Source organism: Macaca nemestrina, chromosome 5 (genome assembly GCF_043159975.1).
Source record: "Macaca nemestrina isolate mMacNem1 chromosome 5, mMacNem.hap1, whole genome shotgun sequence".
NCBI lineage: Eukaryota > Metazoa > Chordata > Mammalia > Primates > Cercopithecidae > Macaca > Macaca nemestrina.
In genome coordinates, this window is record NC_092129.1 from 177,914,047 (window position 1) to 177,931,133 (window position 17,087).

The 17,087-nt window shown below is 39.3% G+C and overlaps 1 protein-coding gene across 1 annotated transcript in view; it reads left to right on the forward strand.

Moving 5' to 3' along the window:
• LOC105487365 (coagulation factor XIII A chain) overlaps positions 1–17,087 on the forward strand; it is a 154,622-nt gene that overhangs the window by 8,117 nt on the left and 129,418 nt on the right. Inside the window, exon 4 of the mRNA XM_011750816.3 lies at positions 7,389–7,577. Within this exon, the coding sequence (XP_011749118.1) occupies positions 7,389–7,577 (189 nt within the window). The remainder of the gene's footprint in view (positions 1–7,388; positions 7,578–17,087) is intronic.

The window sequence follows — 17,087 nt, forward strand, 5'->3', positions numbered from 1 at the left end:
ACATTTCCTAGGCAAAATGGACAATGGAATGGACTATGATATTTTTATGTCTATGTTCATATTTTGTGACAGTCATCTTCAGAGTCTTTGATACTACCAGCTGTTATAAGAACCAAATACTTGGTTGACCTGTGTGTGGTTGACTCATGGGCAATGAAATAAATTTTGTTTAATCGGTGGTATTGGGGGCCTCACCTCTATTCCCAATACTTTGGACAACCCATTAAGCTTCCTCATGTCTTTTCTATTTGACTACAGTCAAGAATATTATTCCTTTAAACTCTCAACCTCTCTGTGTAGCTTTTAATCTTCCACTTCTTAGCCAAGTTTTATTTTTTATGAAATGTCTTTCTTTGTTTAAATCATTTCAAGATGGACATTTTTTTTTTTCTTTTTTTTGAGACAGAGTCCCGCTCTGTGGCCAGGTTGGAGTGCAGTGGCGCCATCTCGGCTCACTGCAACCTCGGACTCACAGATTCAAGTGATACTCCTGCGTCAGCCTCCTGAGTAGCTGGGACTACAGCGCGCACCGCCACACCCAGCTAACTTTTGTATCTTTTTTCAGTAGAGACTGGGTTTCACCATATTGGCCAAGATGGTCTCCATCTCTTGACCTCGTGATCCACCCACGTCAACCTTCCAAAGTACTGGAATTATAGGCGTGAGCCACCGCGCCCAGTCCCCAAGATGGACTTTTAAGAGATGATACAGGAAAGTTTTACTTATCACTGCCTTAGTTTTTCCCACTTACAGTACCACCGTGATTTTATGTTTTTCCTGAGGCATTGACTTGTTAAAGTGATATTGCAACAGAGAATCAAAAGATCACCAAGAAAAAGTAATATGTTAAAAAACATCATGCTTAAAATTAAATGTCAAAAATATACCAATATAGATGATATAATTTAAAACAATTGATATTATCAGCTGTCATAAGAACCAAATACTTGGTTGACCTGTGGGTGGCTGACTCATGGGCAATGAAATAAATTTTGTTTTATACATGTAACTTTATATATATGTATATCTAAAGTTTGCTTATATATAATATATAACATATATAATATAAAATATTGCTTGTAATATGTAAACAATATATTATATATGTAAATAATATATAAAAATTATATATTATATATGTAAACAATATATTTTTAAAAACCAAACTCATGGGTTTATAGTTTTTTCATAGTGAAAACAAACAAATATATATAAACAAATATATATGTTTGCTTATATCTGTTATATATAAACAATATATAATATATAAAGATATAAATAATATATATAAACAATATATGTATTTGTAATGTATTATTTGTTTATATCTATTATATAATATAAACACATGTAATATATATAATTTATATAAACAATATATAATTATAAACAATATGTTTTCACTATGAAAAAACTATAAACCCATGAGATGGGGTTTTATCTTTTTTTTGTTTGACTTTTCTATTCTCAAAGGCATTAATCAGCACCCTTTTTCTCACCCTTTGTCATCACAGTATAAGCAGGCTAGAAAGACAGGGTATTTTATTTTGTGAAACAAAACTGCTGATCTGGAGGTCTTTTGTTATAAATTCCCACATCATACCTTCAACTATATATGTATGTCCTGAAACTAGCATATTTTGAGAATAAAATGCTAAATGACATTTACAGGACACAGATGATTAATCCTACAGTAAATGAGATAATTTATTTTGAAATGATCAACTCTAAGCTCCGAATTTTCAGGTAAAAGGTGTTCAGATGAAAGGAGGCACATTTGCTGTGGCATTTTTGCCCATTGCCCCAGGCACCACAGCAAGATAATTAAGACATGGTCCAGTCTTCAAGGGGATTGCAATCCCATGGCTAAAAAATCACCTATATAAAGATAATACAAAGAAATTAATTACAATACTTTAAAAAAAAAAAAAGACAGATGTTTCCTGAGAATCAAGAGGAGAAAAGCTTTCTATTTACCTGTGGAAATTCAAAGCAAGCCTGTCTGCTCAGAAGACAAGGAGTATAAAAGGGCATGGTTCCCTGGGAAGGTTGGAAGGCCACTGCTAAAAAGCTTTCCAGGGACCTTCTTTACCTTGTGACTTCCATAGCTCAGATTCCAGCCTCCCACCATGCCTTCTCAGATGCCTGACTTCTTAATGATTGGTCCTAAGGGCCCATCCAAATGCTCAGTGCTATTATGATTATTATTGCCATCAATTTCTGAGCATTTACCATGTACCAGGCCCTATGATAGAGCACTCAGTGCATTTTCTCATTTAATCCTCACACCAACTTCATTTTGCAGATGAGAAAACTGAGGCACAGGACATTTATGTAGCTTGCCAAGGTCACAAAGACAGTAAGTGAGAGTTGGGATTTGGGTTCAGGCAGCCTAGCTCCACAGTCTATGCTGTTACTATGCTCTTCTACTTCTCTTAATGATGATAATAATAATAATAAACATTTATTAAGAATGTACTAGGTGTCAGCCATTCTGTAAGATAGGTACTTCATTCCCATATTAAAGATAAGAAAACTGAGGCTCAGAGAGATTAAATAACTTTTCTGAGGCTGCACAATTAGTAAGTAGTGAAGCATTTCCAAAAACATATTCTGAAAAATGCAGATCTCCAAAGAGAAAAGTTTCCATAGTCATTTACATTTGGAAACCGTTGCCCCTCTAGGATGTCTGTGGTGTACATCAGCGTATTAAAGTCTCACATGAATGCTTCAGTAAAGAATCCTGATCAGCTTTGATTAGGCCAGCATTTTCCACACTGGTTTAACCATGGAGCTCTAATTCTTCCAATACCTGTCAATATTCCATAAAACTAGCACTAACCAGTCTCACTAGACATGAACCAGGTACACTAGGCTAGGATGTAAAGCTGGAAAGCCAGGTTTTCATTTGCAATGAGAACTAGGATGGATGAGACATTACCAGTGATACCAAAGAAATGCTTGAAGATTTCTCGTTTTCCAGCTTTACTTTGCCTTGTAGGTAGAGCTGCTTGGGAAGCCAAGGCAGGCCTCATTTCAGGGGCACATTATCATGCAGGGAGGGAGGGTTCGAATAGAGAAGGCAAATCCAGGAGTACCAGAGGAGCAGCGCCTTGAACCTCTACATGCAGGCTAAACTCAAATGGCCCCTCACCTAGAACACAGCAACAGCTTCTTAACTGGGTTCACCTTCCAGCATTGCCCCTTCCAACCCCTTTTCTACTCTGCCACCAGAAGCAGTTTAAATATATAAATATATAAATCTAATCATGTCAGTTTGCTGTTTCAGATTCTTCTTTGGATCCACCATGCAATTAAACTCCTTCACATGGTCTCCAAGGCTCGCGTGATGAGCAGGCTCCTTCTTATTCTTCCACCGTGGCTCCCACTAGTACATTTCAGCCAACCATCATCTTTCAATTTCTTAAGCAACTACGCACTCTCTTGCGTCAGTCTTCAGGTATCCTTCTTTCTCCGCCTGAAGCATTCCTCTCCATCTCCCTTTCCACATGGACAACTGACCCCTCTTTTGACCACTGCTTATGTCTCACTTCCTTCAGAGAACTTCCTTATTTTCCACCTCGTAAATGTGGGTTGGAGCTCCTCCCTGAAACTCCCCTCAGTACTCTTTACTTCCTTTGTCAGAGATGTCTGACACTGTGTCATAATTATCTGTCCACCTTTTAGCGTCTACTGCTGTGCGTTTACTTAGCTAGTAGTTATTAGACAGTTACCTAATCAACATTTATACCCATGTCTTGAGTGGCAACATAAAATAGCACACTTATAATATTCCCATAGGACAAGAAGCTAGGGAGAATATTAAATATATTAAATGCATACTTAGGGGTTAAAATTATCTTAAGAGCATGGGACAGTGAACCAAACTCAATAAGAAGAAACTTAACACATGCAAAGTCTTAACATCAAACTAAACAGAAGAAAACAATTGCACAAATAAATATAGCCAAATAGCAACATGAGTGGGTGACTTGTAGGGGCCTCAACTGAATTTTGATCCACTGTTGCTAGAAATAACATTAGAATGTGTTTTAAGGGAGGCTGAGGCAGGTGGATTACCTGAGGTCCGGAGTTTGAGACCAGCCTGACCAATATGGTGAAACCCCGTCTCTACTGAAAAAAATAATAATAATAATTAGCCAGGCGTGGTGGTGTGAGCCTGCAGTCTCAGCAACTTGAGAGGCTGAAACATGAGAACTGCTTGAACCCAGGAGGCAGAAGTTGCAGTGAGTCGAAATTGCACCACTGAACTCTAGCCTGAGCAAAAGAGCAGGACTCTGTCTCAAAAAAAAAAAAAAAGAATGTGTTTTAAGGATTTTGCTTTATCAGATGCATAATATAAATCAACAGTGAGTTAAGAGTATCCAAGACACTAATAATATCTTGAGCTGAAATAATAGAAATACACTATTTATTTTAAAAGATGTAATGGTCTCTCTCAAACCACAACTAGAGTAATGTACTTTATTCCAGAAAGTAACACTTCAAAAGAGAAATTGACAAAATGGAAACTATTCCCAAACACAGTGTTGGATAAAAGTTCTAGAAATAACTTCTTAAAAACAGTTAAATAATCTGGGTGCGATGGCTCATGCTTGTAATCCCAACACTTTGGGAGGCCGAGCAGGCGGATCATCTGAGGTCAGGAGTTCAAGACCAGCCTGGCCAACATGGTGAAACCCCATCTCTACCAAATTTAAAAAAAATACAAAAATTAGTGGGGCATGGTGGCGAGTGTGCCTGCAGTCTCAGCTACTCTGGAGGATGAGGCAGGGAGAACTGCTTGGACTCAGGAGGTGGAGGTTGTAGTGAGCTGAGATCGTGCCCCTGCACTGCAGTCTGGGCAATGGAGCAAGACTCTGTCTCAAACAAACAAACAAACAAACAAACAGTTAAATAAATGAAGAATGTTTTACTCAGGAAAAAAAAAAACCCTATGAGCAGTCTTTAAATAGCTAGAGAGTGCCAGATAAAATGAATAAGAGGTCTTATTCTATATTTATCCAGAAGTCAGAACGAGGACCCGTGGTTAGAAAAATTACAAGGAAGCAGATGTCAGTTTATCTTAAGAGAAGTTTTCAAATAATTAGAGTTGTTTAAAAATGGACTGTTTGCCCTATGAAATAATGAGTTCTTTGTTCAAATGGAAGCTAGAAGCCCAAGTAGTAGGGCTCTCATGAAAATGTTTCATATAGGATATAGTAGTTTTACCAGATGGCTGAGAAAATGCTATTGCTGTTCTGTGAGATTCCGTAAGGATGTAATATCAGTATATTCCTTCCATTGGTACTGGTAAGTGGAGAACTGATGAAACCCATTTCTAAGGACTTTGTTTTTTAGCTATTTAAAAAAAAATTTTTTTTTAAAGACGCTGTGCTAAGAAAGAGGACCAGAGGAGTTGACTGCTAGGCTCCTTTTCAACAGGGACATTTGTGCTTCTCCAGCTCATTCTTGGGTTGGTTTATCACTGGGAATTGTGGCCTTAATAAGACCAGAGAACTCAGGAGAATAACAGCTTGGAATAGAGAGGTCTAGAGAATTAAACATCTTTAGCTCACAGCATAATGGAAAGAAAGTGCCCTTCAGGGGAATGTGAACTACAACAGGGCTCTGAGATGAGGTAAAAATAAAACTGCATCCTGCACTTTCTACTTGCTATAATGCTGCAGTCAGAGTAACCCATGGAGCACCATGCCCTGTGAAATGGCTGTCACAGTTTAGGGGCAGTGAGCCACAGTAAGCCTAGGACCCACTATGTGCCAGGTACAGGGCCAGACCCATTGCATCGTTATCTCATTGAGCCTTCATAGACATTCTAGGGTATTAGTATCTTCATTTTAAAATAAGAAAAATCAGATTCTGAAAGGTAAAATACCTTCACAAAGGAATTTTGAGACCTGAGATTCAAACTCAGGATTGCCTGAACTTTGAATTGCTCAGTAGTGTTTCAGGGATTCCTGGGCTTTAGGACCGAAGAGGATCTTAAAGAGCCCAACTTCTTGGTTTTGACTATGGAACACAATGGGGTCCAAAGGGACCAGGCATCCTGCACAAGATTTACGTGTGAAGGTAAAGGAAGCCATTCGAGTATGTCAGGAGATGCCCCAGTATGGGTACAAGCTCAGCAGCTGTGTTTTCTGTGCACACGGTGCTTATAGCCATGAGGGCAAATCATGCATCAGGCAGGGGCAGGGAGAGGGAGGGCAAGAGGCCAGGGCACCCCTGCTGACCCTTCTACCTTCCCACCCCACCTTCTCCCCAATAACCCTTTACAACACCAAATGCACATACAGAAACCAGTCTCTAGATCTTGTAAAGTACAGTGAGGACAGGGAGTTAGGATGATTCCCTCTCTCATCTATGATCATTCACAGAGGGGAAGGGGAAAAGGGCAGGAGGAGAGCTGACTTTCACGTGTAATACCCTTTGCTAAATGCCTGCACACGTGTCATCTCATGCCATCTCCTGTCACAGTCCTGTAAGATGGGGAACATGTTAGGCTATGAAATGAATATTAGTGTCTCCATTCTATGATGAAGAAATGAATTTAAGTCACACATACAAAGTTAGACAACTAAGAAACATATGATTGGCATTTACACTCCTGATGCCACAAATCAAAAGAAAAACCTGTGAATGTCGGCATCAGACAGTCCAGGTTTTGACTTTTGAACTGGCCCGTTAGTAGCTAAGGAAAGCTGAGGATAGTTTCTGTGTAACTGAAAACAATCACATTTATCTCACGGAAATGTTAGTGTCCTTCTCCAGACCTGCTCCCTCTCTTTCCTGCATTTGAGGGCTGAGATCTACTTTTAGAATTACAGAGGGAGGGTACATTTGACCCTTCTTGAGGTAAAAGGAGAATTTTGGATTAATGGTTAACTTTGTCCTTCGAATGTCCCCTTGAGGCTTTGTCAGATTTGATTCCTTCCTTTGGAAAGATAAGAAAATTGAAGTGGCTATTCCCTGCTTCTGCCTGGTTAGTCACAGAGTGAGGCAGTGACATGATGGGAAGCTCCTAACATAACGAAAACCAGCGTGAGACTGAGAACCTGAAGACTTCAACTCTGGCCCTAGCTTCTCTGTGTTTGGATCTCCCAGACAGGCATCCATCTATCCCACAGTGAGTGCCTTGTGGACTGAAATGAGATCAAAGGTGGAGACAGCTTTAAAAAGCTCTATTCAAAGACAAGAATGTCACAAGAGGCTGACTCTCCAGACAGTGTTCCCCCTACCCCCGCCTCCTACAGAGTTTCATTCAGCAGACCTTGCTACCTGCCTTCTTCAGGAAAAAAATCTTGTTTTTGAGTTTGTGTTTAAACTAAAGTTAGTCGATTATTTTCTTCAATTGTTTTTCTTGTTCATAGAGTTTCTTAATGTCACGAGCATTCACCTATTCAAGGAGAGATGGGACACTAACAAGGTGGACCACCACACTGACAAGTATGAAAACAACAAGCTGATTGTCCGCAGAGGGCAGTCTTTCTACATTCAGATTGACTTCAATCGTCCATATGACCCCAGACGGGATCTCTTCAGGGTGGAATACGTCATTGGTGAGTGCCACGTGCAAGCCCCAGTCTTGACACCATGGGTTGCATTGTAGAGAGAGGTAGGTACAGGCACAGTTGTGTGATTTCCTAGTGTCATATGTTAACAGTGGTGGGAGCTGGAATGACATCCAGCCCCTGAATCACCCTGCGCTCTAAGACTGGTCTGTATAGTGCCAAATATTAATAACGTGGGGCCCACCCAAAGGGAAAATCTCATATAAATAAAAGTAAGTAAAACTGGTATAAAGTGTTGCTTAACTAAATTACTCTTCCTTAAACAAATGGTTTTGGCGTCCTATGGTTGTAACTTTTATCTCCATGATTTAGTTGGTCTCGTGTGCTGAAAATGTTTGTAAATCTTAGCATACAATCCATGTATGCATTCCCAAAGTTGGTTCTGCTCTGATCTAGTCCCATGGGATGGCCCATGAAAAGTGGATAGTCCGATAAAGTTCACTAAACACTTTGTACTTTAATCACCTCTTTTTTCTTTCTTTCTTTTTTTTTTTTTTTGAGACAAAGTCTTGCTCTGTCGCCCAGGCTGGAACAGTGGTGCGATCTCAGCTCACTGCAACCTCCGCCCCTGGGTTCAAGCGATTCTGGTGCCTCAGCCTCCAGAGTAGCTGGAAAAGCACTATATTAATAAAACTTTGTAAGTTGGCTAGATAGAAGATAAATATATAAAAGTCAGTAACTTTTATCTTCTCCAGCACTAAGCACCAGAAATAGACATAAAAAAAATTTCACATGACTAAAACTATAAAATATAGGACTAAAAACCTGAACACACAACCTATATAAACCAGCTATTAAATCTTAATAAAAACATGAAATACCAATGAAGAATCAAACATGTTCTTGAGTGGAAAGTCTTTCTTACACATTTTTAGTCTCCCAAGGTGTTGGTCAAAGAATACAAAATTTCAGTTAGATAGAAGGAATGAGTTTTAGTGACCTATTCCACAGCATAGTGACTGTGGGCTATAACTATATTATTATATTAACTATAACTATATATATATAATATATAACATATTTATATATTATATATACATATATACTATATATACATTATATTAACTATAACTATATTATAGTTAATAATGTATATTTCCAAATTATTAAAAGTAGATTTTAAATATTCTCACCACAAAGAAATGTCATGTGAAGGAATCAATATGTTAATTAGCTTGAATTAATCAATCCACAATGTATATTTTGATCAAAACATCACATGCCCAAACCCCATAAACATATACAATTATGATTGTCAATTTTTAAAAGCCTCCCAAAATTAATATGTAAATTTAATGCATTCCCAATTAGAATCCCAATGGAGTTTTGAGTTGTTTTTGGCTTTGGTTTTGTTTTTTTGGACTTGTATAAAATAATCTTGAAGCTCATTTGAAATAATAATTACCTGGTGATAACCAAGGAAATCATACAAACAAACAATAAGAGTATTTTATATCAGAAGCGCAGTTATCAGAACATACTATGAAAAATATTTAGTAGGACACAATAGAGAATCCAGAAATGGATTTCAGTATATGACTTAATATGATTGTTGGTTTCATGAAGAAAAGCCTATGAGATTTTGTTTGTTTGCTTGTTTGTTTTTAAATAAATGATGCTGGAATAACTGGTTCTCCAACTGGAAGAAAATTTAAAAATTGACCCTCATCTTTTATCCCATATACAGTAGTAAATTTCAGTTGGAATAAGTATTAATGTAAAAAAAAAACAAGACAGTTTTTTAAGGAAATTTAACAGACTTAACTAAAGATTGGAAACTCTGACACTGTAGAAGAAAACAAAAACCATGTACAGTTATGTGCCACGTAGCAACATTTCAGTCAATGACAGATCATGCATAGGTGATCTTATGAGATTATAATGGAGCTGAAAAAGTCCTATCACCTCGTGATGTCATAGTTATAATATAATAGTGTGATTACTTATTTTTTTAAATGTAGTATAGCCTAAGTTTGTAGTGTGTATAAAGTCTACAGTAGCATGCAGTAATGACCTACCTTCACGTTCACTCACCCCTCACCCAGGGCTACTTCCGGTCCTGAAGGCTCCATTCATAGTAAGTGTCCTATGCAGATGTACCATTTTTTACGTTTTATACTGAATTTTTACTGTACTTTTTCTATGTTTTTATGTTTACATATAAATGTTTCTATGTTTTTATATAAGTACTTAACCATTGTGTTACAATTGCCTGCAGTGCTGTATTCAGTATAGTAAAACACACTACGAGTTTGTAGCCTAACAACAACAGGCTCTGTCATATAGCCTAGGTGTGTAGTGGGCTGTACCATCTTTGTTACTATGATGTTCACACATGACAAAATCGCCTGCCTAACAACATATTGTAACATGCATGACAACAAATGTGCGTTTGAAGCTCTGAACCACAGTTCTGCTGCAATTATGAGGGAATTTTTAACTCCCTCTAAAGCCAAGTATTTAGGGTGGGGAGAAGAGGAGAGGGAAGCTTCAGCTCTGAATTGGACTTGTCTGAGGTTTGAGACACTCTCATAAACCGTTCAGAAAATAATTATGATAATGGAAGTCTTAGGAAAACTGGTAAGATGAATGTCTTAGATTGGGTTACTAGGAAACAAACTCTGAGAAGAAGACTTGTGCACACAAAGTTTACTGGGGAGATCTGCAAGGGAGTGAAGGAATCAGTGTTGGGCAGTGGGAGGAGTTGAACCGCAGTGCAGACAGGGCCCCCGTGGATCTCAAGGTGAGCTCTAGCTATGGGTTGGATCTTCAGAGTTGTCTCGCCTTGAGCCAGGGGTATGGGCCTTTTATACCTTTTATACCTTGACTGGGGTTGTAGCCTTGGTGTAATTGGTTCTCTATGGCTGAGGGCAACCCCTGAAAGCAACTAAATGAATGAGAATTGTTAGTCACCAACACTCCCAACAATGGGAAATGTCCAGGCAGCACACCACAGCATCCACTACAGTGAACATTTTAAGTCTTCTTCTCTTTTTTACATAAGAAATACTATTACTTTTGTTCCCTCAAAAAAAGAGGGGGGACAGCATAGCTAATTTGACTTTGAGATAAAATCTTTACATTTTTTAAACAACATGTATTCTAAACCTTTCAGAGCCCATGATGTGTACGTTCAGAGTTAAGCTATATTCTAATATGTGTGGGACATTATAGGCCACATGTATTTGAAGATTTTTCTATTATAGGCCACACACATTTGAAGATTTTCCATTGCCCAACCTGTTGTAGATACAAGCAAGGCAAATGACAAAATTCCACACTCTACTATTTAGTGTGGAAATTAAGCACACTTCCAAGGGCCTTGAAGGACCCACGGTAGAGGATTTATCTTGCTCAGAGTCCTTTCCGCATCTCATGTCATTCAGGAAGTTACATGACAGCCTCAGCTTCATTGCTTCCATAGTTATAAGACTGGAAAAAAAAGAGCATTGCTGGGGAAATAATTCTCTTAAAATTCAGTGCCTGTTTCAATAGGACTGCATAAAGCCAAGGAAATTAGATTTTAAGGGTAATTGCTATAATGAGAAGAGACGAGTATAGAATGTGAACTAGAAATTAAGTGCAAGGGTTTCTATATACAGCTGCACCTCAATTTCCAGAAACTCAGAATGTAAAAATGATGGTTTAAAAAACAGAAAAAGAATGTAATTTCTATACATTTTTAAATATCTGGCAACACTGTTTCAAGAGAAGATCCATTTTAGCTAACATTTTACAATCAGCTAGATGTCTAAGCATTTGAGACGTCATTTACTATTAACAGTGAACCAAACCTTAACATAAATTAAAAAAAAAAAAAACAGAAAAGAGAATACTTTGTTAAAAATAAAGGGCACTTAAAGGAATCTCCACCAGTACATCTTTAAGAGTGTTTATAACAAGAGACTTACCAACAAAGATTAACTTACTTACTCACTATATTAGTCAGGGTTCTCTTGAGGGACAGAACTAATAGGCTATATATATGTGTATGTGTGTGTATATATATGTGTGTGTGTACGTGTGTGTGTATATGTGTGTGTGTGTATATGTGTGTGTGTATATGTGTGTGTATATGTGTGTGTGTATATATGTGTGTGTGTATGAGTGTGTGTGTATATATATGTGTGTGTGTATATATGTGTGTGTACATATGTGTGTGTGTGTGTGTGTATATATGTGTGTGTGTACATATGTGTGTGTGTATATGTGTGTGTGTGTGTATATATATAGTGTGTGTGTGTGTATACATATAAAGGGGACTTTATTTAAGTATTAACTTACACAATCACCAGATCCCACAATAAGCTGTCGGCAAGCTGAGGAGCAACGAGAACCAGTGCAGTTTCCAAAACTGAAAAACTTGGAGTCTGATATTCAAGGGCAGAAAACGTCCAGCATGGGAGAAAGATGTAGGCTGGGAGGCTAGGCCCATCTCTCCTTTTCAAGTTTTGCTGCCTGCTTTGTATTCACTGGAAGCTGATTAGTTTGTGCCCACGAGACTAAAGGTGGATCTGCCTTTCCTGGCCCACTGACTCAAATGTTAATCTCTTTTGGCAATACCAAAATTAGTATTTTGTAGTACTAATAAGATTAATACTTTGTATCTTTCACTCCCATCAAGTTGACACTCAGTATTAACCATCACACTCACTATATACTTTTAAAAAAAAATTATTTTAGGTTCGGGGTACATGTGCAGGTTTGTTATATAAGTAAAACCAGAGCTGTTTCATAAAGCAAGTTATTATTATATTAAAAGTACTGAAAAAATAGCTTTGCACTTAATTGCTTCCAATTTGCATTCAGTTCTTTGTTGCGGCTGCTTTCTCATTCCCTGTACCTGTATAGATGAGCTGAGATGTGTTAGTTCACTGGAGTTTCCCCGTGTTGCTGTTCTCGGAACCTAGGTCATGGGATTTATTTATGTGATTCTGCCTTCTAACCAATTTCTTTCCCGCCCTCCCTCCCTTCCTTCTTTCCTTCTTCCTTCTTACTTTTTAAATATTTAAATAAATAGGGTCTCTTGGATGGTGTGCTGGACTCTGGGTAGAGAAGGTGAACTGGAGAGCTACTGCCTTACCTGGCCAGGTCTTGATGAGCTGTGCTGCAGGGGTTCTCTGTGCTTTGATAACTGTGTTCATTAGTTGTTGGCAGAGCACAGTTATCTCTGTGAGTTAGGTGGGAGGTGTTAATGAATCTGAGGAGGTGGGTGTGGCTGAAAAATGTCCCGGGAGCCTGCAGGGCCGTCTCTCTCTCTCTCTCACCTCTGAGCCTGCAGCCATGACAAATCATGCAAGGCAAGGAGGAGAGTGCTAATCACAGGTTTTACTAACCTGTGGCTGAGGCCGTGAAAGCTTGGGAACAGCTTGTGGTGTTAATTTGCTGTTACTTTGACATAGGCCCCTGCTTTTTTGATACCCAGTTGAGGGAGAAATCCCAAGCTGTATTTCTCACCAGCTCTCCCCCTCAAAATAGCAGAGATTTCACTCCCTGAGGAGCCCTCCGAAGTGACAATAGGGTCCGTGAGCAAGTTTCTTTCTCCCTGGGGTTCAACCACGGGAACCTGGGGGTGTCCAGGTCAGCACTTTGGAGATTCTCCTGACCTTTCCCTCAATTCTGTGATGGCCCCCACAGATTCAAGCTTCACATTTCTGGTTACAGCAGAAAGATGAGGAGAAGGATGGCATTAGCAAGACCTACCCCACTTATCAGGAAAACAAAAGCTTTCCCAGGCACTTCTGGCATCCATTTATGTCTCATTTGCTACCCTTCGCTGCAAGGGAAGCTGTGAAAGTATTCCCTTTTTCCAGTCTCTTCAGAGGAGAGGGCCGGGGGAGAGCTGAAAGTGGGTGCTGTGGACCCGCAGTCGTGTGTGCTGGGCACCCCCCTAGCTGGGCCATCCTGTGAGTATAAAAGTGCAGTCCTAATGCTGGCAGCATTGAGGCGGGTTGTTCATCACCCACTCAAGCATTTCTAGGACTGGGTCAATTGCACATGTTCTGCATCACAAAACCCATAAAACATGGAAATGTCATCAGCAACACTTTAATATCTTTATTTCACTTATTTCTTGAGTAGCGTTTATCGAAAGCTAGCTGGGGTGTTGGATGCTGATGTGTTTTTCAGGGTGGGAGTGACATGGATGCTTCTCATTTGAGATAGCTTGCTCTAGCCCACTTCAAGGAATCGGGGCAATTCAAGACTGGAGAGGAGATGATCAGAGCAGAGGATGAGAGCCTGGGTTACGGCTGCAGTTGTAGACATGGACAGGAGTGATAGGGTTTGAGAAATATTTAGGAGGACTTGTGTTGGGTAGTCTGTGAGGGGTGAAAGGGAGGAGGGTCAAGGTCAACTTCCAGGTGGCTGGCTCATGTGACTATGATGACAGATGCTAGCACTTCCAAATGAGATAAAGAATGCCTGGAATTCCAGAGGGAAAAAATCAAGTGTGGAAAATGATAATAGTGATAGTAGCTTCATTGATGACTCACTGGCATTGGTGCTGTCCAGAGGTGCTGTGTGCCTCCCATTTAATTGTTCAAGCAGCCCTCTGGGCATTGGACTATGGCCATCTCTATTTTTCCCATAAGATAAGGGTTGAAAAGATTAAGTAATTTACCCCAGGTCACACCTGGAAAGTGTGTTCGGACCTCAATTCAGACCCAAGCAGCCTCTTCTACTTACAATGCTTACTACCTCCACCAAGGGAGCCTCCACCAAGGAGATGGTGGAGGTACGATTGTGATTCTGTTTGAATTGGTGAGTGTGAATTACTTGAGGGACTTTCAGGTAAGCCTGTCCAATAGATAATATGAGTCTGAAGCTTAGGGAGGAGGTTTGGGTTGGACAGGTGATAATTTGGATGTCATACACACGTGGGCAAGCTCACTCAGAAAAAGGTAAATTAAGCCAGCAGTGGACTGAGGCTTAAGCCCTGGGGAAAACAACTTCTAAGGCACCCCTTCAGAAACTAGAGCCCTTGGAGGAGACAAAGACCAAATGAGCAGATAAACAGAAGGAAAATAAGGGGAATGCCGTGTCACTAAATCCAGAAGAGTTGCGTGTTTTAAGAGGAAAGCATGACCAATGTTATTAAATATAACTAGGAGATACAGTGAGATAGGAATTTCCCACTGGAGTCAATAGTTAATGGGACACTGGTTGAACTCGGGGAGATTCCAAATTTTAATGGTCTAAAAGTCAAGGAGATATGAAGAAATTGATGTAGTCAATTTGGATGAATCTTTAAAGAAATTTGAAGGAGAGGAAAAGAAAATTTGGATAGTAGCTAGAGAGGAATGCGGGTGAGAAGAGGGATGTTTTGATTTTGGTATTTGTTTCAGGATTGGAGGGACTGGAAGATGTAGCAGGCAGAGAGGAAAGAAGAATTCTGAAGATTCAGGAGGGACTGGAGGAGAATCCTGGAGGAGGTAGAAGCATAGAGGACAGGGGCATGGGTGAGGGGCTGAGTAGGAAGAAAAGTCCCTCATCTTCCAAGGTTGTCAAGAAAGAGGTGAGGGAGAGTATGACTGCCGTAGGTGGAGAAGTATGAACTAAATCTCATATCTGACAGTCTCAAGTTATTTAAAGACGCAGGTGGTGAGCAGGTGCTGCAGGGTCTTGGCGGGCAGAGGAGTACCCTTCTATCTGAAAACATCATCCATATCCTTTAAGACTATGTCTTCCCATGGATTTTTGTTTCAGAAAGTCCAGGTGAAATCATCATGCTGATGTGTGATTTTCACGTACATAACATAGTTTCTCTATTGAGAAATGTCTTGCCCCAAATTATGCAGCTTGTAACGTATAGAGAACTATTTCTTAGCCTATACTCTTTCAACTATTTTATGCTGCATTTTGGTGAAAATAGACAGCCTATTTCATCATTTTGAAGCAACATTTATATAGAATGTCATTTCAGACTTTTGCTCCTATGGGTTTCTGCATTGATGATCAACGTGTTTATTTTTAAGCATCTCTGTGAAGTGACTAATAATGGCATCTAAGAAAGTAGGACAGTGTTTCCCAGAGAGTGTTCTCTATGAACACCTGTCATGTGAGATGCTCCTTGGGGGGAAAAAAGTTCCATCGTCAAATACATTTGGATCATGCTGTGTTTTGTGTCTCTTCTCATAGAGGCCCAAGGCACATTCATATATAAAAGGCTGTGAGTAGACAAGCAGCCAAAAAATGAATCTTGTTTAGCCCAACAATTCCCAAAATTGTTCTACTATAAACACTATCCTAACACATTTTTATTTTTATAATACCATCTAATAAAGTGCAGAACTCATTCCAGGAAATGCTGGACTATAGATGCATATTACCTCTATAGAACACTGAGGCAGGTGGACGGCAGATCTTGAACAGATTCATAGTCTATGTGTTGTGATAACTTTATATCCATTTTTTTCTTTTTGACACTTAAGATTTTGTGCAAACATTGAACTAACTATCAATTTGGCATTCATTTTTAGTAACTTTTCAAAAATAATTGTTGAGTATGTTCTTATATTTATTTCTCAGATATTTATTTGGCTTCTTTTAAGCATAAAGCCTATTTATTTTCTTTTTGAATGTGCTTATTAAACTCTTATTGAATACTTTGTATGTGAAAAGCATCATATTGGGATTAGAGTAGTAAGATACATTCATCCCTTGCCTCCAGAGTATTTGTTGTCCAGAGGGGACAGTCTGAGTAGGAAAGGCTGTGTTCAGTGCCAGCCTTTTGAACAAATGCTTAGAAGCCACCTTGGAGGGAGCGACTGATGGCAAGAATAGTTGAAAGAATCCCCCACAAAGTGCTATTTGAGGTGGGTCTCAAAAAATGAATAGAAATTGACCCAGGGGAATGGAAAATGTATACATTCTAGAAAAAAAAAAAAGAAGAGTTCAGTGGAGCATGACATTCTGGAAGCACACTGATGTCTTTGTATGACTTGATAAGAAGTTTAGATGTAATTCTATACACAGCCAGAAGCCCCTGTAGTAATATTTTAGACAGAGTATTAATATCTGATTTTTTCCTACTTTTTAGATTACTATAGCAGAAGTGTGGAAGATAAATGGGAGGACCAAGATTTTGTCCGGGACATTAGTAAGAGACTCAAGGGGGAAAAAAAATCTCACTAAGTAATAGGATAAATGGATGCTGCATGAGTGTGCATGATTTTTCCCCTCCTTTTTTCCCCCAAAGGAACTTATCTTTACTTCTATAACTAGAGGTAGTAAAATGTGTGTGTGTGTGTGTGTGTGTGTGTTTGCATAGTAAAATGAGACTCACCTGTAGTGAAGTAACACTCTGTGGTCTGAGGACTAACAATATGCCCCAGTGGCTGGCCCTCTGCCGTCTGTAGGTCATGCCAGGGACGACAGCTCATGTGATAAAAGGGCTAAATGAAGCCCTTTTGGTGGGGAAGGAGGGGGCTTGGACTCAGGCAGTGCCCAGCAAGAACCTGACCTCCACCATGGATAGCAGTGACAGAATCACTTTAC